The following is a 24,069-nucleotide window of genomic DNA, read 5'->3' as shown; positions in this document are numbered from 1 at the left end:
TCTGGCGTTGATGTGGGCAACTGAGAGCTTGATGGGCCCCCTCAATTTATTTCCTTCGAGGGCATCCACCCTGTCCTTCAAGGTTTCATATAGGCCCATAACAACGCCGAGTTGTCGCCTAATTTCCTTGCACTCCTTTCATCGTGCACACACAAAGACATCCCCCATGGCAGTATCATGTCCCGTACCCGATTGCTCCGCAAACATCAAGCAAACAGTGCATCTTAAAAGGCTGTGATTCAGAGGGCAACTGTCCCCCTCACTTCTCCCCTGAGTCACAGCACTCCCATTAGCTTGAGCCTTTTGCTTTGCTGCTCTGGTCGAGTCATGATTTCGATTTAAATGTCAATAAAATTACAATTTCAGAACAAAATTAAAACCTTAAACTTGTATCTTAACACAGTTATAATGCTATATTTATTTTTCAGTATCGAGTGTTATCTACGAGTTTCCTTTATATAACTTCCGTATCAAGTATGTATTAATTATTTGTTACGTTTGTACTCTAAGTTGTTATATATATACAGGGTGTTTCAGTTAAACGTTTCAGAACTTCTAAGAGGGGTAGAGTACATCCTGACAACTCGAAATCATATAGCAATGTGGGGTCGGAAATGCTTTCCTGAAGCGGTGTTGTACACAGAAGCACCATAAAGAAAAGAAACCGTAAGTGAGAAATCGTTTTAATAATACATGAAAAGAAGCAAAAGGTACATGGATTAAAGTAAGTGTTCGAAGTTTCTTCCACTTGATCCACCTATCTACTTGATCTTTCTGCAGCAAGTATTGCCACAACTTTTGAGAGATGAACAGATTTCTGCATCGACGCAACAGACAATGTGGTTCCAACACGATGGAGCCCCTGCCCATTATAGCGGAGATGTTCGTAACTACCTGGATGTCACATTTGGTCAACAGTGGATCGGACGTGGTGGTCCCGTGCGTTGGCCTGCTCGGTCACCCGACCTATCATGTCTTGATTTTTATTTCTGGGGTCATATGAAATCGCTAGTTTATGACACCCCTGTTGACAATGCTGAGGAGCTGGTTGCAAGAATCGCAGTAGCTGCCGAAGAAATTCGCCTGGAGTATTCCAGAATGTTCGGATGTCCATGCGTCGGAGATGTGAGGCGTGCATTGTAGCCCGTGGGAGAAACTTCGAACACTTACTTTAATCCATGTACCTTTTGCTTCTTTTCATGTATTATTAAAACGATTTCTCACTTACGGTCTCTTTTCTTTATGGTGCTTCTGTGTACAACACCGCTTCAGGAAAGCATTTCCGACCCCACATTGCTATATGATTTCGAGTTGTCAGGATGTACCCTACCCCTCTTAGAAGTTCTGAAACGTTTAACTGAAACACCCTGTATATAGTTAAAAGTACAATTTAATTGACAATGAAGTTTAACAAGATTAATAGATCTACTGATTAATTGACAATATTATATTATGCATTATACTATACAAAGCTAATGCTATCGAATTCCGGATATGCTGTATCGCGTTTCAGTAATGAGTGTTATCTACGAAATTCCTTTATATAATTTCCGTATCAAGTTATGTATTAATTATTTATTTTTACTAATTATTTATGTTCCGTAACCTAAGTGGTTATATGTATAGTTAAAAGTACAATTTAATTGCCAATGAAGTTCGACAAGATTAATAGCTTTTACTGATTAATTTTCACGTAACAATGGCGGCTGTTTATGAACGGTAAACACATGGATTTGATACCCTTTCCGATACTAAGTAATACCTACAAATCTCTATCTAAGTTACTTTAACTTTAAGTACCGTAAATAGGAATATAAAGCTACTCTAGAAATAAGTTAATATGTCAATTTAAACTAATAAAGCAGAAAATAAATCAGAAAAAACTTCTTTGTTCCAAGAGCGGCAGAAAGGCACGTCCGCACAGGAAACTCTCGTCATCATGTGTGATGAAAACTTATCCTTCATTTAATTCACGATTTTGAAAGGCTTTCAACCTTCAGAGCAACTAAAACAAATCAAAGCGGGTCGTGTTGCTCTTGCAAAAGAAGTTGGTTTTGAGGAAGTAGAAAATGAAGATGTAGAAGAGCTTCTAGAGTCTCACAATGAGGATCTACCTACTGAAGACTTGCAACAACTTGTTGCAGCTAGTCAAGTGGGAAGTCAAGATGAGGATGACAACGGAGTCCAGCAGGCTGCCCCACAAGAACTTAAAACAGCAGAGTTATCAGCTGCTTTAAGTGGAATTGAAAAGCACCTGCAGTGGATTGAAGATAGTGCTTGGTGGCATTTGGAACCGTACAGGCAGCTCCTGTATGAAAGAAGGTGGCAGGAAAAGCAACAACAGCTAGATAGCTATTTTAAACCAGTGCAGAAGAATTAGTTTAATAGTTTAATTACTTTATTAGTTTAAATTGCTTTATTAGTTTGAATTACTTTATTAGTTTAAATTGACATATTAACTTATTTCTAGAGTAGCTTTATATTCCTATTTACGGTACTTAAAGTTAAAATAACTTAGATAGAGATTTTGTAGGTATTACTTAGTATCGGAAAGGGTATCAAATCCACGTGTTTACCGTTCATAAACGGCCGCCATTGCTACGTGAAAATTAATCAGTAAAATCTATTAATCTTGTCGAACTTCATTGGCAATTAAATTGTTATTTTAACTATACATATAACCACTTAGGTTACGGAACATAAATAATTAGTAAAAATAAATAATTAATACATAACTTGATACAGAAGTTATATAAAGGGATTTCGTAGATAACACTCGTTACTGAAGCGCGATACAGCATATCCGGAATTCGATAGCATTAGCTTTGTATAGTATAGTGCATAATATAATATTGTCAATTAATCAGTACATCTATTAATCTTGTTAAACTTCATTGTCAATTAAATTGTACTTTTAACTATATATATATATAACGACTTAGAGTACAAACGTAGCAAATAATTAATACATACTTGATACGGAAGTTATATAAAGGGAACTCGTAGATAACACTCGATACCGAAAAATAAATATAGCGTTATAACTGTGTTAAGATACAAGTTTAAGGTTTTAATTTTGTTTTGAAATTGTAATTTTATTGACATTTAAATCGAAATCATGACTCTGACCAGAGCAGCAAAGCAAAAGGCTCAAGCTAATGGGAGTGCTGTGACTCAGGGGAGAACTGAGGGGGGCGGTTGCCCCCTGAATCACGGCCTTTTAAGATGCACTGTTTGCTTGATGTTTGCGGAGCAATCGGGTACGGGACATGATACTGCCATGGGGGATGTCTTTGTGTGTGCACGATGCAAGGAGTGCAAGGAAATTAGGCGACAACTCGGCGTTGTTACGGGCCTATATGAGACCTTGAAGGACAGGGTGGATGCCCTCGAAGGAAATAAATTGAGGGGCCCATCAAGCTCTCAGCTGCCCACATCAACACCAGAGCTTGGACTTGGTCATCTTGCAACACAGAGGCAGCCCCCAAGGCAGAATGCGCTGGTCCAACAGGAACTAGTAGTTGTTGGTGACTCAATTGTCAGGGAAACGGGGAACATGCTTTGTAATGGGGTATGTCTGCCAGGGGCAAAGGTTTGGTTTGGTTTGGTTTGGTTTTGGTTTTATTGGCGCATTAGCTACTAAGGCTATAATGCGCCAAGACCATGTCATTTATAAAATAATTTAAACTTTCAGTGACCTAATTAGTTAGGTCACTATGTCGGGGCAAAGGTTGATGACGTTGTAGAGCAGATATCATCTTTTAAGGGCACAAAAGGTGATATAGTTGTACACGTTGGCACTAATGATATTAAGAGTAGGAGACCAGCGGAATTACTTAACAAGTACAGGTCACTGTTGAAAAAAAGCCGTGAAGTAGGGTTGAATTTGAAAGTGTCTGCAATTCTGCCCAGACACGATAGGAGGGAGTATATGATGAGAGCCTTGTCGATCAATTCGGCCCTGGAAAGATTGTGCAAGGCTGAAGGGGTAGAATTTTTTTCAGCCTGGACTGTACTTGTTAACAGGAGAGGTTGCTTCTACAGGGATGGGATACACTTAAATAGAAAGGGTGCAAGAATATTTGCTGATGCTATCGAGGCAGTGTTAGGTGGGTCGGAAAACTGCTAGCTTGGGGGGAGACAAAGACTAATGGATTAACAGTAGCCACGGGCAGAGGTGAAAGAGATTCTTGCACTGCTTCTATTGGAATGAGCAGAAGCCTGAAAAACAAGATGCAGGATATTTCAGAGACTGCTGGAAGTCATTGCGGTACAAGTAAACACATGGGTTGTGTTAGGGTAGCTAAGAATAGAAACAGGTGCATGTATACTTGCGTGTACACTAATGCTAGGAGTTTAGTAAATAAATTTGATGAATTTGAGGTATTACTCAAAACATCAAAGGCAGATATTGTTGCGATATCAGAGACGTGGTGTCACACAGATATAAGGAATGCAGAACTGGAATTTGGGGAGTACAACGTCTACAGAAAGGATAGACAGGATAGGAAGGGAGGAGGGGTTATGCTATTAGTTAAAAAACACATAAAATCCAAGGAAGTGAAGCCAGTTGACATCGCTGGACAGTGCAGTGTTGAGTCAGTTTGGTGTGACATAAGCATAGGTAAATCAAAATTGAGAGTAGGAGTGTGCTATAGGCCTAATGACTCTGATGAGTATAATAAGATACTGTACAGGGAAATAGAGTGGGCCAGTAAATCAGAGAGTCTTATAATGGGGGATTTTAATTTCCCAGATATTGACTGGAATTTGTGGGTTGGTCACTCACACACTAGCAAGGCTTTTGTGGATTTATTGGATGATTGTTTTCTACACCAGCATGTTCGGGAGGCAACTAGAGGGAGTAATACTCTTGATCTGATTATCAGTAGTGATTCTTCATGCATTAAGAATCTGCAGATAAATGAACCACTGGGTGGCAGTGATCACAGTGTGCTGAAGTGGGATTTACTCAAGGAGGTAACTACCATCAGAGGTAAAGGGAAGGGTTTTTGCTTTCGTAAAGGAGACTGTGCTGGTCTGAGACAGTATTTAAATTCTATACAGTGGGACCAACTGATGATGTTACCAACTGATGATGGCAGCAAATTCAAAATGGGAAGCATTCAAGGAACTAATCTTGGAAGCTACCAGGCTTTACATACCAACCAAGAAATATTGTTCAAGGTTTAGGCCTAAATGGTTGTCAGATGAACTAATGAGACATATGGCAGAGAAGAAAAATGCATGGGATACATACAAATTAATGGGTGACGTGGAAGCCTATGATAGATATAAGTTGGTCTGTAACCAAGTCACAAAGGAGATTAGGCAGGCAAAGGCAGATTATGAGAAATCCTTGGCAAAGGATGCAAAGAAAAACAGAAAAGAGTTCTTTACCTATTTAAACTCAAGAAGGAAAGGGATGAATCAGATTAGTCCACTGGATGTTGATGGTTCAACAGTTGAGGATCCAGCTCAGGTGGCTAACAATCTAAACGAGTATTTTGCATCTACATTCACACAAGAGGAGTTATTCAGGAAGGGGAATGTCGTAGGTGAAGTAAACATTGGCAGTGAGCTAGATGATTTTCTAATAACTTGAGAGGAAAGTGGAGGAGAAATTGTTGAGGATAAACATAAAAAAGGCACCCGGGGTGGATGGGATCTATCCAGTTATATTAAAGGAGGCAGCAAAGGAAGTAAGCAAACCCCTAGCCATAATTATGAGAGCTTCTTTGGACTCAGGGGAGGTACCCATGGACTGGAGATGTGCAAATGTAACCCCAATTCACAAAGGAGGATCAAAGGCTGACACAAGTAATTATAGACCTGTTAGTTTAACTTCGGTTCCAGGAAAATTAATGGAGGCACTGGTTAAAGAAGCACTGCAGGATCATCTGGACAAGAATTCAGTTATAGCTCAGACACAGCATGGGTTTGTTAAGGGCAGGTCTTGTCTGACCAATTTGATTGGATACTATGATGTAGTCACAAAAGAACTGGATGCAGGGAACAACTTTGATATTATATATTTGGATCTTAGAAAGGCTTTTGATACTGTTGCGCATGGAAGGCTGCTGCACAAATTGGAGAAGTGTGGCATTCGAGGCAAATTGCTGCTATGGATAAAGGGATGGTTGAGTGGCAGAAGACAGAGAGTGGTAATCAATGGACACTGCTCAACGTGGACTAATGTTATTAGTGGAGTTCCTCAGGGTTCAGTGTTGGGTCCATTGTTGTTTTCTGTATTTATAAATGATATTGATGATGGTGTATCAGGCTTAATGTCCAAGTTTGCAGACGATACAAAGGTTGGCAGGGTTGTTAAGGACACTACTGATACTATGCTGCTGCAACAGGATCTGGAAAGGTTGAGCAGATGGGCTGAGAGGTGGCAAATGAAGTTTAACATTGACAAATGTAAAGTACTACATATGGGAAGCAGTAACCCCAGATCAACGTATCAACTCTGTGGTACTACGCTGACAGTGGTAGAGAATGAAAAGGACCTGGGGGTAATTGTGCAGGCAGATATGAAGTTCTCTGAGCAGTGCAGACGAGCTGCAAGAGTAGCTCATGGTGTCTTCTCAATGATATACAGGAATTTTTCTAGCAGGGCCAGGGATGTGATTATTCCCTTGTATAAGGCATTGGTCAGGCCACACCTTGAGTACTGTATACAGGTCTGGAGGCCTCATTTCAAGAAGGATGTAGAGCTGCTGGAACGAGTACAGAGAAGGGCAACAAGATTAGTGAATGGAACAAAGGGTTGCTCTTACAAAGAAAGGCTTAAGTTTTGCAAATTACAGAGCCTGGAGACTAGGCATCGCCGAGGTGATCTGATAGAGGTGTACAAGGCTTTGAATGGCTTTAGCATGCTCAATGCCGATGGAATTCTTCCTCTTGCTCAGAATAATCACCTGAGAGGGCATAAATTCAAATTGAGGAAGGACGGATGTCGGATAGATGTGCGGAAATTCGCCTTTAGCCAGCGGGCAGTTGGTTTGTGGAATAGACTTCCATCGCTTGTTGTTGAAGTTGATAGCCTAAACAAATTTAAGGCTCAGCTGGACAGGTATTTCGAACGAATTGAGGGGTGAAATGGGAGTAGTGGTTGTTTTTTTTTTTTTTTTTTTCTTTTTTTTTGGCTGATGCTGAATAAGCTTGCTTTCTTGCATCATATGCCTCTACTAATGCTAATGCTAATGCTAAGAAAGAAAATCAGGACAGTGAATCACACCCTTCCATATCAGGTATAACAACATTTCATCCTCGGAATGATAACCCTCCTTCTACCTCCTCGCCTATAACTCACCAGCTTTTTTTTTTTTTTTTTTTATGTTTTACTTACCAGACTGAACATTTTTTTTTTTTTTTTTTTGAGTGCTCTGCCCCATCCCTATTTTTGCCATAAGCCCTGTTGTTTTTATCGCACAAAATACCATAATGTGGAGATTTTTAGGAACACATTCCGAATTATAGCAGAACTGACTGTACTGGTCAAGTCATCAAATGCAGATATTGTGGGGATATCAGAAACTTGATATCACTCAGATATAAGATATGAAGAATTTGAATATGGGGAGTACAGTGCATGCATTGTATATTGTGTATATTGTCAAGTGGCACCAAGGATTTTCCCCACAAACCGTGTAGGTACATTATGATGCTACAACTCTGTGAAGCATCTCCATAGCCAGGTGGGCAGGAGCAGCAGTGCGTAGCATGTGCTTCTTGATTAGACCGGGGTTCGAGCCCGTGACTACCAAATACGGAGGATGCAGAAAGGTCAGGGAATGACCATCGTATATCCCCGAAGCAATATGGCCTTAGTTGCTAATGCTCCTAAAAACCAAATAACAAACAACAAACAACACTGTGAATGCCAGCGATAGTTTTAGTGTTGTTTGCATAGCATAGTGTTGGGTTATGTTAGTCTGTTATTCCTCTAGCATTTAGCCATGGGGGGCCCACAGTGGGACCCCATTACCTGACTGCCTCCTCATGGCAGAGGACGTTACTGTCCTCTGCTACGAGGAGGCAGTCAGGTGTAATACAGGTGAAAGTTCTCTGCCAGGATAAATACTGGACTGCACCTGAGCATGACAGGGAAGGTCCAAAAAAAAAAAAAAAATGCTGGAAGAGGAAGACATGAGAAGGAGGAAGGAACAGATGTAGGTGCATAAGGTGGATGATAGAAAGGCTGCCCACCTTGAAACAGGAAGTTAAAAGGGATAAAGGGGCATCCCTGTGGAAGGAGACCATCCTTCATAGGGAAGCCTCACAAGAAAAGTAAAAGGTTTTTGGTAGCAGGATCCACCAGATGAGCAAAGCCTGTCAGCATTCTCACATCATGCTACAGGGAAGAAAGGGCATGACATCAGCAAGGCTGGGGGGTTTCCCAATGGGTTGCCCTACTGCAACCTTGTATGGGGGAGCTTTCCAGGACAACACAAATTCCTCATACACTTGACTCATCTGCACATCTGTCATATTTACACTTACATAGTACGGTTTTTTTTTTTTTTGTTTATTTGTTTTTTTACATTTTAGGGACACCCTGAATAATAATAGGACACGTGATCACTCACTCATTTGCCTTCTTTCATTCATCTTCATAGATTCAGATAGGACATAGATACCACCATAAATGCACAGCTACCAGGAGAGATACCTTTTTTTGTTTCTAAATACATTCATTCACTCAGTCACTTCACAGCTTACACAGGCAACTATCGCATTCTCACAACTTAACCTGCCAAATACCTAGTGGAATTCTGAATATCTTGTGTAGAAATAAATTCTACAGTCCACGAAGAAGTTTCCAGCACAATTTTACAGCACTTACATGACTTAGTCTTTATTAGAATATTTTTCTACAACTACCGATGATAATTCTTGAGTTCGAAATCCATTTATAATTATAACCAAACCAATCAGATCTACTGTGTGTGGTTATGAAAGCCTTTCAGATTTTCTGTGCATGATTATGAAAGCCTTTCTTTTTTTTTTTTTTTTTTCTTTTTTTATGAAAACCCCAAACATGAGAGGTATTAGAACCTATAGTACTTAGTACCATGCTTGGGTTGTCGGTTGAGAAGACGAAAGAAGATATTAGCATTAGCATTAGCATTAGTAGAGGCATATGATGCAAGAAAGCAAGCTTATTCAGCATCAGCCAAAAAAAAAAAAAAAAAAACCCTCTCCCATTTCACCCCTCCGTTCGTTCGAAATACCTGTCCAGTTGAGCTTTAAATTTGTTTAGGCTATCAACTTCAACAACAAGTGATGGAAGTCGGTTCCACCAACCAACCACCCACTGGCCAAAGGCAAATTTCCGCACATCTATCCGACATCCGTCCTTCCTCAATTTGAATTTATGCCCTCTGAGGTGATTATTCTGAGAAAGATGAAGAATCCCATTGGCATTGAGCATGCTCAAACCATTCAAAGCCTTATACACCTCTATCAGATCACCTCGCCGGTGCCTAGTCTCCAGACTCTGTAATTTGCAAAACTTAAGCCTTTCTTCGTAAGAGCAACCCTTTGTTCCATTTACTAATCTTGTTGCCCTTCTCTGTACCCGTTCCAGCAGCTCTACATCCTTCTTGAAATGAGGCCTCCAGACCTGTATACAGTACTCAAGATGTGGCCTAACCATTGCCTTATACAAGGGAATAATCACCTCCTTATCCCTGCTAGAAAAATTGCTGTATATCATTGACAAGACACCATGAACTACTCTTGCAGCTTGTCTGCACTGCTCAGAGAACTTCATATCTGCCTGCACAATTACCCCCAGGTCCTTTTCATTCTCCACCACTGTCAGTGTAGTACCGCAGAGTTGATACATTGCTCTGGGGTTACCCATATGTAGTGCTTTACATTTGTCAATGTTAAACTTCATTTGCCACCTCTCAGCCCATCTGTTCAACCTTTCCAGATCCTGTTGCAGCAGCATAGCGTCAGTAGTGTCCTTAACGACCCTGCCAACCTTTGTATCATCTGCAAACTTAGACATTAAACTTGATATCCCATCATCAATATCATTCATAAACACCGAAAACAACAATGGACCCAACACTGAACCTTGAGGAACTCCACTAATAACATTAGTCCACGTTGAGCAGTGTCCATTGATTACCACTCTCTGTCTTCTGCCACTCAACCATCCCCTTATCCATAGCAGCAATTTGCCTCCAATGCCACACTGCTCCAATTTGTGCAGCAGTCTTCCATGTGCAACAGTATCAAAAGCCTTTCTAAGATCCAAATATATAATATCAAAGTTATTCCCTGCATCCAGTTCTTTTGTGACTACATCATAGTATCCAATCAAATTGGTCAGGCAAGACCTGCCCTTAACAAAACCATGCTGCGTCTGAGCTATAACTGAATTCTTGTCTAGATGATCCTGCAGTGCTTCTTTAACCACTGCCTCCATTAATTTACCTGGAACAGAAGTTAAACTAACAGGTCTATAATTACTTGTGTCAGCCTTTGATCCTCCTTTGTGAATTGGGGTTACATTTGCACATCTCCAGTCTATGGGTACCTCCCCTGAGTCCAAAGAAGCTCTCATAATTATGGCTAGGGGTTTGCATACTTCCTTTGCTGCCTCCTTTAATATAACTGGATAGATCCCATCCACCCCAGGTGCCTTTTTTATGTTTATCCTCAACAATCTCTCCTCCACTTTCCTCTCAGTTATTACAAAATCATCCAGCTCACTGCCAATGTTTACTTTACCTACATCATTCTCCTTCCTGAATAACTCCTCATGCGTGAATGTAGATGCAAAATACTCGTTTAGATTGTTAGCCACCTGAGCAGGATCCTCAACTGTTGAACCATCAATATCCAGTGGACCAATCTGATTCATCCCTTTCCTTCTCGAGTTCAAGTATGTAAAGAACTCCTTTCTGTTTTTCTTTGCATCCTTTGCCAAAGATTTTTCGTAGTCTGCCTTTGCCTGCCTAATCTCCTTTGTGACTTGGTTACAGACCAACTTATATCTATCATAGGCTTCCATGTCACCCATTAATTTGTATGTATCCCATGCATTTTTCTTCTCTGCCACATGTCTCATTAGTCCATCTGACAACCATTTAGGCCTAAACCTTGAACAATATTTCTTAGTTGGTATGTAAAGCCTGGTAGCCACCAAGATTAGTTCCTTGAATGCTTCCCATTTTGAGTTTGCTGTTGGTAACATCATCAGTTGGTCCCACTGTATAGAATTTAAATACTGTCTCAGACCATCATAGTCGCCTTTACGAAAACAAAAACCCTTCCCTTTACCTCTGATGGTAGTTACCTCCTTGAGTAAATCCCACTTCAACACACTGTGATCACTGCCACCTAGTGGTTCATTTATCTGCAGGTTCTTAATGCATGAAGAATCACTACTGATAATCAGATCAAGAGTATTGCTCCCTCTTGTTGCCTCACGAACATGCTGATGTAGAAAACAATCATCCAATAAATCCACAAAAGCCTTGCTAGTGTGCGAGTGACCAACCCACAAATTCCAGTCAATATCTGGGAAATTAAAATCCCCCATTATAAGACTCTCTGATTTACTGGCCCACTCTATTTCCCTGTACAATATATTATTATACTCATCAGAGTCATTAGGCCTATAGCACACTCCTACTCTCAATTTTGATTTCCCTATGCTTATGTCACACCAAACTGACTCGACACTGCCCTGTCCATCGATGTCAACTGGCTTCACTTCCTTTGACTTTATGTGTTTCTTAATTAATAGCATAACCCCTCCTCCCCTCCTGTCCTGTCTATCCTTTCTATATACATTGTATTCCCCAAATTCCAGTTCCGCATTACTTATATCTGTGTGACACCACGTCTCTGATATCCCAACAATTTCTGCCTTTGATGTTTTGAGCAATACCTCAAATTCATCAAATTTATTTACCAAACTCCTAGCATTGGTGTACACGCAGGTATACATGCACCTGTTTCTATTCTTAGCTACCCTAACACAACCCATGTGTTTACTTGTAACGCAATGACTACCAGCAGTCTCTGAAATATCCTGCATCTTGTTTTTCAGACTTCTGCTCATTTGAATAGAAGCAGTGCAAGAATCACTTCCACCTCTGCCAGTGGCTACTGTTAATCTATTAGTCCTTGTATCCCCCCAACTAGCAGTTTTCCGACCCACCTAACACTGCCTCGACAGCATCAGCAAAAATTCTTGCACCCTTTCTATTTAAGTGTATCCCATCCCTGTAGAAGCAATCTCTCCTGTTAACAAGTACAGTCCAGGCTGAAAAAAATTCTACCCCTTGAGCCTTGCACAATCCCTCCAGGGCCGAATTGATCGACAAGGCTCTCATCATATACTCCCTCCTATCGTGCCTGGGCAGAATTGCAGACACTTTCAAGTTCAACCCTAATTCACGGCTTTTTTTCAACAATTCACGGCTTTTTTTCAACAGTATTTGTTGACATTAGACTTGAACTTCTGTAGACTGTAATTTTCAGGAAATACATATGAAGGAAGGTTGTTCCAGAAAACAGCAGTTGAATGAATAAATGAGGAAGATGAAAAGTTGGTCCTGTGGGTTTGATGTTGGACAGTAAATGGATGTTGGCTGGTGGTGGCACATGTTCGAACTGTTTTGATAGAGAGAGCAGGAATTATAGAAGCCAATTCAGAAGGACAGTGCCCATGGAAGTATCTATAGAAAAGGCATGCAGCAGAAACAGTACGTCTATGAGACAGTGAGTGGAGAGACTCTGTTAGAGATGAGTCATTAATTAACCTAACTGCCCTCTTCTGAATGGAATCTAGAAGCCTGAGAGAGGTTTTTGGGGCACCACCCCAGATGTGGGAACAATATCCATGGCAGGGCGGATTTGCGATTTGTACAGAGTGAATAGCTGTTTGGAAGAAAAGCAACACCGAGAGCAAAAGAGAAAACCAAGTTTTTTAGATTCAGAGAGAGCAATATTTGTAATGTGCTTGTGCCAAGAGAGATTAGAAGTCAGGGTAATCCCGAAAGAGATATATCATTTTGTCTAGAAATCGGAGTGTCACTAAAGATAAGCATAGGAGCAGAAGAATCCTTTTTGCGAGATATAAGACAAGACTGAGTTTTAGAAGGGTTGAAATCAACTAAGTTGTCTTTGCCCCACTGGAGAATTACCTGAAGATCGGCATTTAAGGAATTGGTAGCAGATTTTCGAGAAGTTGAAGCTGTGATTGAGCAGGGCAAGGTTTCTCAAAATGGAAAGTAGAATGCAATGTGCTATCATTGACAAAACTATGGATAGGATTTCCGGTCAATGGAAGAAGGTCATTAATATACAAGAGGAAAAGAGTGGAGGAAAGAACTGAACCTTGGGGGACACCAGCATTAGTGGAGAAGTTAGAAGACAGAGAGCCATCTACCATCACCCTCAGTGAGCGATCAGAGAGAAAACTGGATAACCAATTACTAAAAACAGTCGGCAAACCATAAGATGGAAGCTTGTTTAGAAGACCTTTATGCCAAACACGATCTTTTAAAAGCCTTTGAGATATCAAGAGCAACTACTTGTGTTTCACTGAACCTTTCCATTGAATTAGTCCATAAATGGGTAACATAAGCCAGAATATCACCAGTGGATCGACACTGACAGAATCCATACTGGCAATCATTGATCAGATGGAAGGTTTCTAGATAGTTTAAGAGTTGGCGGTTAATTGATTTCTCCATTACTTTAGAAAGAGTAGAAGTAATTGCAATGGGATGATAATTGGATGGGAGGGATTGGTCACCCTTTTCAAGAACTCCCTGGATATGAGCAAATTTCCAAGCAGAAGGAAAAACACCTTTGGAATAAGAAAATGAAAAAAGGTGGCAAAGAATAGGAGTAAGTTCAGGAGCACAGGTTTTGAGAACAAATGGAGAAATACCATTGGAACCTGGAGCTTTCTTAGCATCAAGATTTGTCAAAATCCTTCTGACATCCTTTTGACGGAAAGGAGGCATTGATTGGAGTAGTGTGTTGGGAATGGTGGGAGGTGTTTTAACAAGATCATTAATACATGAGTTGGAAGAAAAATGGGATGCTAGCAGGTCAGCTTTATCCTTGGCTGAAGTGACAACATAACCATCTGGTTTTGACAGAAGTGGGAGCAGAGATGAGCAAAATTTGTGGCCAAAAGTTATATGAGTAGAAGTAATTGCAATGGGACGATAATTGGATGGGAGGGATTTGTCACCCTTTTTAGGAACTGGCTGGATATGAGCAAATTTCCAAGCAGAAGGAAAAACACTTTTGGAATAAGAAAGTGAAAATTTACCTTTCAGATTTGCTCTGCCTGATTATGAAAGCCTAATTGATTTGTTTTCTGACTCTGATTTAAAACAAAAATTTAAGGATCTTTTGCTAAATAATTTTTGGAGTAGCCTAATAAAGAATACCCCAATGTGGCTAAACATATATTTAACCCCAGGGGTTCACATCTGGTTAGTATGGCCTTGGCATACCCAGGGTCCTGAGCTGGATGTCATCATTCTTCCCTTCTACTTCTGACACACACACACACACATTTTTTTTTTTTTTTTTGGCTGGTGCAACAAAAGCCTTAGGTTTCCTTGCACCATATGGCTAATAATAATAATAATAATATAGTTCAAGTATTACGTCCTTTTCCCACAACTTAATTGTGCAAGATTGGATTTTCATATTACACTGCAACAAAGACAAAATATATTAATAAACTTAATGCTACACCTGACATGAGGATTCAACTTTCCAGTATTATTCCTAATATTAAGCAAATCTCTGATACAAAATGCAGGAACACCAATCCCATTAAAACACAATTTGCATTTTCCTTTTAAAAATCTAATTTTTTTGTTTTTGTTTGCATGTAACTTTTTTATGTAGAATAGAGCTGTTAATTTTGAATGGATTTTTGTAATACTTTATATGTTTTTCTGATAGAAATTGTGCATTAATGATAATTTATGTTTTCATTTTGACTTTGTTTTCAAAAATAAAATATATAACACCACAGTCAGATCACCCAGCAGACACTGTAAGTTACCAAGTCTCTCTCTCTCTCTCGATAAGAAAACTCTTTTATGCCCCTAACTGATCTTGTTGCTCTTTTCTGTACCGTTTCCAACAGATCCACATCTTTTGTAAAATGGGATCTATAAGCTTGTATGCTTATTCAGGGTGGGGTCTAACCATTGATTTATATAATAGAATAATCACTTCTTTGTCTCTATATTCAAAGTTCCTTTCTGTTACTGACAGAATCCCATGTGTTGCTCTATCAGCCATCAACACTGTTTAAATGATACAAAAACGCAGTCAGATAAAACAGATAGTATAATTTGCTGTCAGATTGTATAGTTTCTGTTAAGCCCTTTTCATTATAAACTATCTTGCAATCATTGCTACTCATCTTATTGTAAGATAACTCTACTCAGATGCAAGACCTTGCATTTTCTTGTGTTAAATCTTAGCTGCCATTTCTCAACCCATCAAAATAATTAATTTAGATCTTGTTTAAGTTTCATATGCTAATTACTCTCATTAAACATCATGCCCACTTCTGTATCACAGCACATTTAGACATTAATATTAGAATACCTACATCAATATCATTAATTAATATTACAAACAGTAAAAGTCCCTACTCTGGGAGCCTACTAATAACATTAGTCCATGAAGATTTGTGTCCATTTATAATTACTCTCTGCCTCCTACCACCTTTAATCTGTTTTATATTTTCTGCTAGTAACTACATAAAAAAAAAACAAGTAATCACATGGAGAGTAATGTAAATAATGACGGTACTTCTGAACATTATGTAAACTCATCACACATTTTCTATCTCAGTTAATGGCAGTTATCTTAACTTACTTTGAAAAGCATACTTACGGTAATAATATGATCCCTATTCATAAGTAAATTAAAAAATTCTAAATTCATTTCATAATTTATAATATATAATTATATAATATAATCAATTAATTGAAGAAAATATAGAATTTTTTAGAGAAAGCTGACACCTTTCAAGCAGAAAACATAGGCAGTTATTTTAAAGCTCTACACGCTTGTACTGCACATAATGCATAAATAATAAAAAATAGATTACTGATTTACTGATTATATTTAATACCACTCTTATACCACATGAAATTAATATAGTTTATTAAGCTATTCGCCTAAACTCTACTATACATTAAACATTTCAGGTATCTTACCGATACCCATCATCAGACCGTGCCACTGACAGATTCCTCTTGCTGGACCGACAGACTTCTAAAAAAAATTGACTTTCTGAGAGACCCTGCCTCAATTTTTTCGAATAACCATGATTCTACTATTCATTATAGCACTGGGAAATAAATTTAGCAAAAGTAAAAGTCTAAATTTTGATAAATCTAAATTTTAATGTGTAGAACAGAGTGTAGTTCAGGAAAGAAGGAAATTCCACATAACACAGGATGTCAAGAAAATTGCACATAATCAAAACATAGAATGGTACCTGGTGAAGAAAAAACAAATACTACAAATTTGCCATTATATATTTTATTGAATAAAACATTATGTAATAGTTAATTTTGATGAAGATGCAGGTGATCTAGATCATCACATTTTGACATGTTTACATAAATTCATCCTTATGTTTGCAGACAGGATTGATAGCACTCTGAAATATTCATGACATTACATCACATTATGATGACATGTCAAATAGATCATCATACCAAACACTGCTCATACAAGGACATCTTTACCATTGCCCAAATTCTTACAAGGGTAAATGTTCAAAGCAGACATTGCACAATAGGCCTTAGCACATCGAGATATATTGACACATGTTGTAACATACTGGGATATGCAATAACAATAACAGAGTTGATCTTGGTCACCAGATTCTTCGTGCTAGTCAGTGGTAGGCTTTGCCAATTTCTCTAGATCTCCCCAAAGAAAGAAGTCCAGGGAATTAAAGTTACTTATTATTATTACTGTATGTCATCATATAATAATAATAATAATAATAAGTTACCTTTAATGTTCATAGCTGTACCAGATGATGTGAAGTCACAAATACTGCCCAACAGCTTTTCTCCACAGAGGCCTAAGAGAATACTGACATTAATTTAATTTATAATAGTCTTCCACCAGGCATTATTCTGTTCTGCAATTTGGTACAGCAGTAAGATCAGCAGTGAGTTTGATTGTATGTCATTTTGTTTAATTTTTATATTTTTAAAAGAATTTTTTACAAGAAAGTTCTTTTGTTTGTTTGCAATGTGCAGGTAGAAATGAAGAAAATGATAACTGGGGTATTCAGCAAATGACAGAAATGGAAGCACCTCTCTACCAATCCTATACTGTTCAAAGGATTCACAAATTGGGTAGGAGCACGGATGTGCAATTGGGTAAGAAATGTTTAATTAGGAAATATAAAAATTAGTTGTTTTATTTTTAAAAGTTTTAATTGAAAAAAATTATAGATCGTGCCTGCTAACAACTTGTGTTTATGCTTACTTACTTACTCCATGGTGCTGGGGTGCAAGGGTCCTTGACTGCCTTTACAGCTAAATTCCAGAACTCTATTATGTGCAAGCTCTCCACTTCACCTCTCCTCCGAAAATTATACTAATACAGTAGATTCCGGTTATTTGGGACACATCGGGACTAGTGCATTTTGGCCCAATTAAGTGGCTGCCCCAATTATCCAAAGTTTCACGTAAAAAAGTTAAAAATACAATGGACCCCGCTTTACAATTGGTTCACTGTACAATCAAATCACGTTACAATGGAGTCACCATAGTAAAGTACCGTTCGCTATACGATGCGTAGTAAGCGCCAGTCATTGTGATCACGTTTGTGAACTGAATTTTAATTCTATTAAACAGCGATTCTAATTAGTGAAAATAGCAGGAATATTATCCACAGGCTATAAAAGTAAAGAAATATTAAGCACAAATTTACCCTTTATTACCTTACCAATTAAAAAATTAAATGATAGGTGATAATCAGAAGAATATACATGATAATCGGAATAATTAATACGAACCGTAATATGTACATACTAACTAGTTGACATTTCTGTTCACTGACATTTGTGGGTGAGGGTTAAAATTTAAAACAGTAAAAAGATAAGCAATCAATAACAAAGAACACAGCACACACAAATTTCAAGTAACACATGAGAATGGAGTAGAAGTGTAAACACATTTCACCATAATAACCCACAGAATTCCAGCTTTTGGTATTATCGCCAATTCAATAAGATTGAGTTTACTATCCGTTTATGATAGATTGCACTAACAGAAAAGCCAAATAAACAGGTGACTGCTAATTGTTTTTATTGTTTTATGGTTGTGACCTCCAGAAATCCAACTGAACCATGTAGTACAGTCGGAGACAATCGTAGGGTAATCTCCAGTGCTGCAATCTCCTGCCCCGATTAAATGGCATGTTGTCCCAATTAAGCGAAGTAAACCCTGGCTATTTTCTGATTCAGTTCTGTTTTTTAAGATTTGACCCAAATAAACGGCTGCCCCAGTTAACTGGTGGCCCAAATAACCGGAATCCACTGTATCTTTCTTTATATAATCCTCCCATTCAGGGGTGGTCTGCCAGCTTTCCTTTTCCCATTTGGGATTCTTGTGACGATTTGATGGATGTTTCTACCATCATCAGTACGGATAGCATGTCCAGCCCATCTCAATTTTCTAACCTTTATGGTTTGAATTATACTTTCACTTCGGTATTTCTCCTTTATTTCATTATTATGTAGCCTTCTCCATTCTCCAGCGACTTCATCTTGTTTTGGTCTAGAGTTCGTTCTTAGAATTCTATTTTTATATTATTGTAATCTGTTCTCTGATTGTTTTGGGAGTGGCCGGGTTTCACATCCATTAGTTACGGCAGGTAGTATTATCATTCTGTAAATCTTTATTTTCAAGTTCCTAGATACTTATTTTGAAGTTAAGATATGTTTAACTGCATAAAAGCATATATTTCCATCCTTTATTTCTTCTGTAATATTATGAGTATGAGTATTTTACAGCTGAATGGGTATATTGTGTGTATTCTGAATGAGTATATTCTGCGTGTATTCTGAATGAGTATATTCTGCATGTATTCTGAATTGAGTATATTCTGTGTGTATTCTGAATGAGCATTTTGCATCTACATTCACACATGAGGAATTCTTTAGGGAAGGAGATACCAGAGAGCTAAATGATTTGTAATAAGTGAGACAAAAGCAGAAGAGAAATTGTTGAAGTTAAACATAAGAAAGGCACCTGGGGTGAATGGGATCTATCCAATTATATTGAGGGAAGCAGTAAAGGAAGTAAGCAAACCCTTAGCCATAATTATGAGAGCATCCTTGGATTCAGTTTTGAATGCCGTTACACATAAAAGACTACTGTGAAAATTGGAGTAGTGAGGCAGTAAGGGCAAGTTTCTGCTATGGACAAGTAGATGGTTAAGTCGGAGAATCCACAGAGTGGTAATCAGTGTACACTTATTTCGTGGACTAATGTTATTTGTGGAATCCCCCAGGTTCAGTGTTGGGCCCATTGTTATTTTCTATATTTATCAATGATATTGATGAAGTCGTTTCAGGCTTAATGTTCAAATTTGCAGATGATACAAAGGTTAGCTGAGTGGTTAATGACAGGAATGACGGTATGGCACTGCAACAGGATCTACAAATGTTAGGCAGATGGGCTGAAAAATGGCAATTGAAGTTTAACATTGATAAATACAAAGTACTGCATACGGGTAGAAAAAACCTTAAGAGTAACATACCAGCTGTGTGTACATACACTCAGGGTAGTAGAAAATGAAAAAGACTTGGGAGTAATTGTACAGTCAGATATGAAGTTTTCCAAGCAATGCAAACAGGCTCCCAGGACAGCTCATGTAGTTTTGTCAATGATATAAAGCAATTTTGCTAGCTGGGATAAGGAAGTGATTATTAACCAATTGTATAAAGCAGTGGTTTTCAACCTTTTTTTCATAACAGCACCCCTAAGTAATTTATTTTATTTTTTGGCACACCTCAATTTTCTGCCTGTTAGATTCGATACTGTGTATATATAAATAATATTAAAAAAAATACAGTATATGTTATATGATAGTTATTACAATAATATAACTATAAACAAAATTACAATTCATAATACAAATTATATGTATATATATAATAATTTTATTCTTTATATAGAGGTACTAAGTAAACATCAATTAGAGATCACCACAAAATTAAAAAGATACCGTACACCTTTTGTGTATTGAAATAAACATAATTTTTTTAAAAAAAATAGTAAAGTTTGAGTAACTTAAACCCAAATTACGTGGCACCCCCGTTGAAAATCACTGGTATAAAGCAATGGTCAGGTCATATCTTGATTACTGCATACAATTTAGGAAGGATGTAGAAATGCTGGAACGAGCACAGAGGAGAGTAACGAGATTGGTGAGGGGAAAAAAGTGGTGCTCTTACCAAGAAAGGTTTCAGTTCTGCAAATTGCAGCTTCTGGACTCTCTAGACAACTACAATGTGATTTGATTGAGGTGATTAAGGCTTTGAATGGATTGAACAAGCTCAGTGTTGATGGGATTATTCCTCTTGCTCAAACAACATGAGGGGATATAAACTGAAATTGAGTAAGGATGGTTGCAGAATAGATGTTTGGAAGTTTGCCTTTAGCCATTGGGTGGTTGAATGCTAGAATAAACTTCCATCTGTTGTTGTGGAAGTTGATAGCTTAAATAAATTCAAGGAAGAACTAGAAAAATTATGGGAAGTTTTTTTTTTTTTTTGCTTTTTTTTTGGCTGATGCTGTATAAGCTTGCTCCCTTCCATCCTTTGCCATTATTAATGCCAGTACCAGAAAAGAATAGTCTTATATACTTTATCAAGGAAGGAACCGAACCATAGTCTTATATATATAAAAATCACTTTTTTGCAAAATTAAATTTAAATACAAAAAATCTAATATTACAGAAGAGTTTAGGTGATCAACTAAAAGCTTGACAAATAACAGAGGTTAAAAGTGGGGACTGCATAAAGCAAATTACAACTTGATAGTATATAACAGAACTATGATGCTCAATACGTTCTACGTTGATATCAATATTTGTAGAAGACTTTCTGTATGATACTCTCCAGAAATTAAAATGTACAAAAGATTAATGCAAAATGATTAAAGTAAAAAAATCTATTGAAAACAATTTAAAAAATAATTAAAAATTCAAAAAACAATTTTAAAAAATTAATTTAAAAAGTTTAACTTAAATGTTTAAAAACGATTTTCCTTCCTGAAGCTGACCGTGCTTTTCGACCATATGTCGTGATTGCAGGAAGGGAAATTACGGAGTATGTGAGCTTGAATCTTAAATAGAGAGATTATTTGTCTTCGCACATGCGTGTAAAAGACCACAATCAGAGATTAGATATGGACGGCAAACATTAATAGAATTCTCGTGCAGTTTAATTTCAATGGTTTCTGCAATTAATAGTCTCGTATAATTACATTGGATACTAAGTATTTTGGTCTCAAATAAAAACGTATGGTTTTCATTAACGGCATGAAAGACTAATTCTGATGCTGCTGAACAAGAAGCATGAACAGTACACATCCTCAGTTTATTGGACTTGGTGTCCAACGTAATTATACAAGACTATTAATTGCAGAAACCATCGAAATTAAATTACACAAGAATTCTATTAACGTTTACCATCCATATCTAATCTCTGATTTTTGGTCTTTTACACACATGTGCGAAGACAATCTCTCTATTCAAGATTCTTCAAGCTCACATACTTCACAATTTTCATTCCTGTGATCATGACATATGGTCGAAAAGCACTGTCAGCTTCAGAAAGGAAAATCATTTTTCAAAATTTACATTAAACCTTTTTAACCCTAAGTTGGACGCATCAGCAAAACAAACATAGTTGGTGGCAATGTATCTCTCAGATACATACTAGATTTCATATCAAAAAATTAGACTATGTTTAAAAATCACCTTAGTTTATTCATAAATAACATACACATGAGTTTCACATTAAGAAATTTTTTATATAAAATATTTAAAAAATAAAAATTTTTTTTCGTCTTCTTGTTCATGGAACATTGCTTTTTTAGAGCATGATGCACATATCATTTCTGCATGCTCTAATCAGAGGTACTGCTTACAATTTATGTAAATATACCTTGTCAGTCTGGTTCTCTGTTCCTTGCCAACAATTAGTGCACTGCTTGCAATTGCTTTCCCATTCTGCACTTGTAGTAGGCTCAGTACTCTCTAACCTTGGTTGAAAGGAAGTTACAACTCGAGGGACCTGGCTCCTCCAATGAAGTTCCTCAGCCACTAATTCCACAGAAAATTGCTTGAGGAAGAGTCTGCAGCTCTTTACTTCTTTTTCTTTTCCTATGTAGATCACTTGTGCATTAATTCCACTAACATTTAGCATAGCATAGGATATCACCATGCTAGTGCCAACAAGTTCATGCCACATTGTTAAGTCACACACATTTTTGCTTTTGTAAAGGCGACTACAGAGGTCTGAGACAGTATTTAAATTCTGTATAGTGGGACCAACTGATGATGTTACCAACAGTGGATTCAAAATGGGAAGCATTCAAAGAATTAATCTTGGAAGCTACTAGGCTTTACATACCAACAAAGAAATATTGTTCAAGGTTTAGGCCTAAATGGATGTCAGATGAACTAATGAAACATGTGGCAGAGAAGAGAAATGCACGGGATACATATAAATTAATGGGTGACACAGAAGCCTATGATAGATATAAGTTGATCTGTAACCAAGTTACAAATAAGGTTAGGCAGATTACGAGAAATCTTTTGGCAAGGGATGCAAAGAAAAACAGCAAGGAGTTCTTTACTTATGTAAACTCTAGAAGGAAGGGGATGAATCAGATTGGTCCACTTGATATCGATGGTTCAACTGTTGATGATCCTGTTCAGGTAGCTAACAAACTAAATCAATATTTTGCATCTACATTCACACATGAGGAGTTATTCAGGAAGGGGAATGCCATAAATGAAGTAAACACTGGCAGTGAGCTAGATGATCTTGTAATAATTGAGAGTAAAGTGGAGGAGAAATTGTTGAAGATAAATACAAGAAAGGCACCTGGGGTGGATGGGATCTATCCAGTTATATTAAAGGAGGCAGCAAAGGAAGTAAGCAATCCGTTAGCCATAATTATGAGAGCTTCCTTGGACCAGGGGAGGTACCCACAGACTGGAGATGTGCAAATGTAACCCCAATTCACAAAGGAGGATCAAAGGCTGACACAAGTAATTATAGACCTATGAGTTTAACTTCTGTTCCAGGAAAATTAATGGAAGCACTGGTTAAAGAAGCACTGCAGGATCATCTAGACAAGAATTCAGTTATACCTCAGACACAGCATGGTTTTGTTAAGGGCAGGTCTTGCCTGACCAATTTGATTGGATACTATGATGTAGTCACAAAAGAATTGGATGCAGGGAATAACTTTGATATTATATATTTGGATCTTAGAAAGGGTTTTGATACTGTTGCACATGGAAGACTGCTGCACAAATTGGAGCAGTGTGGCATTGGTGGCAAATTGTTGCTATGGATAAAGGGATGGTTGAGTGGCAGAAGACAGAGAGTGGTAATTAATGGACACTGCTCATCGTGGACTAATGTTATTAGTGGAGTCCCTCAGGGTTCAGTGTTGGGTCCATTGTTGTTTTCTGTATTTATAAATAATATTGATGATGGTATATCAAGCTTAGTGTCCAAGTTTGCAGATGATACAAAGGTTGGCAGAGTTGTTAAGGATGCTACTGACGCTATGCTGCTGCAACAGGATCTGGAAAGGTTGAGCAGATGGGCTGAGAGGTGGCAAATGAAGTTTAACATTGACAAATGTAAAGTACTACATATGGGAAACAGCAACCCCAGAGCAACGTATCAACTGTGGTACTACACTGACAGTGGTAAGAGAATGAAAAGGACCTGGGGGTAATTGTGTAGGCAGATATGAAGTTCTCTAA

The 24,069-nt window shown here is 37.9% G+C and overlaps 1 protein-coding gene across 1 annotated transcript in view; it reads left to right on the top strand.

The window, feature by feature from the left end:
- Sin1 (SAPK-interacting protein 1) overlaps positions 1–24,069 on the top strand; it is a 280,080-nt gene that overhangs the window by 238,610 nt on the left and 17,401 nt on the right. Inside the window, exon 11 of the mRNA XM_090369928.1 lies at positions 17,304–17,426. Coding sequence (XP_090226054.1) covers positions 17,304–17,426 — 123 coding nt within the window. The remainder of the gene's footprint in view (positions 1–17,303; positions 17,427–24,069) is intronic.

This window comes from Mastigoproctus giganteus, chromosome 3 (assembly GCF_048544385.1).
Source record: "Mastigoproctus giganteus isolate SK-2022 chromosome 3, ASM4854438v1, whole genome shotgun sequence".
NCBI lineage: Eukaryota > Metazoa > Arthropoda > Arachnida > Uropygi > Thelyphonidae > Mastigoproctus > Mastigoproctus giganteus.
The sequence above is the reverse complement of the archived record's forward strand: the minus strand, read 5'-3'. Positions and strand labels throughout refer to the sequence as shown.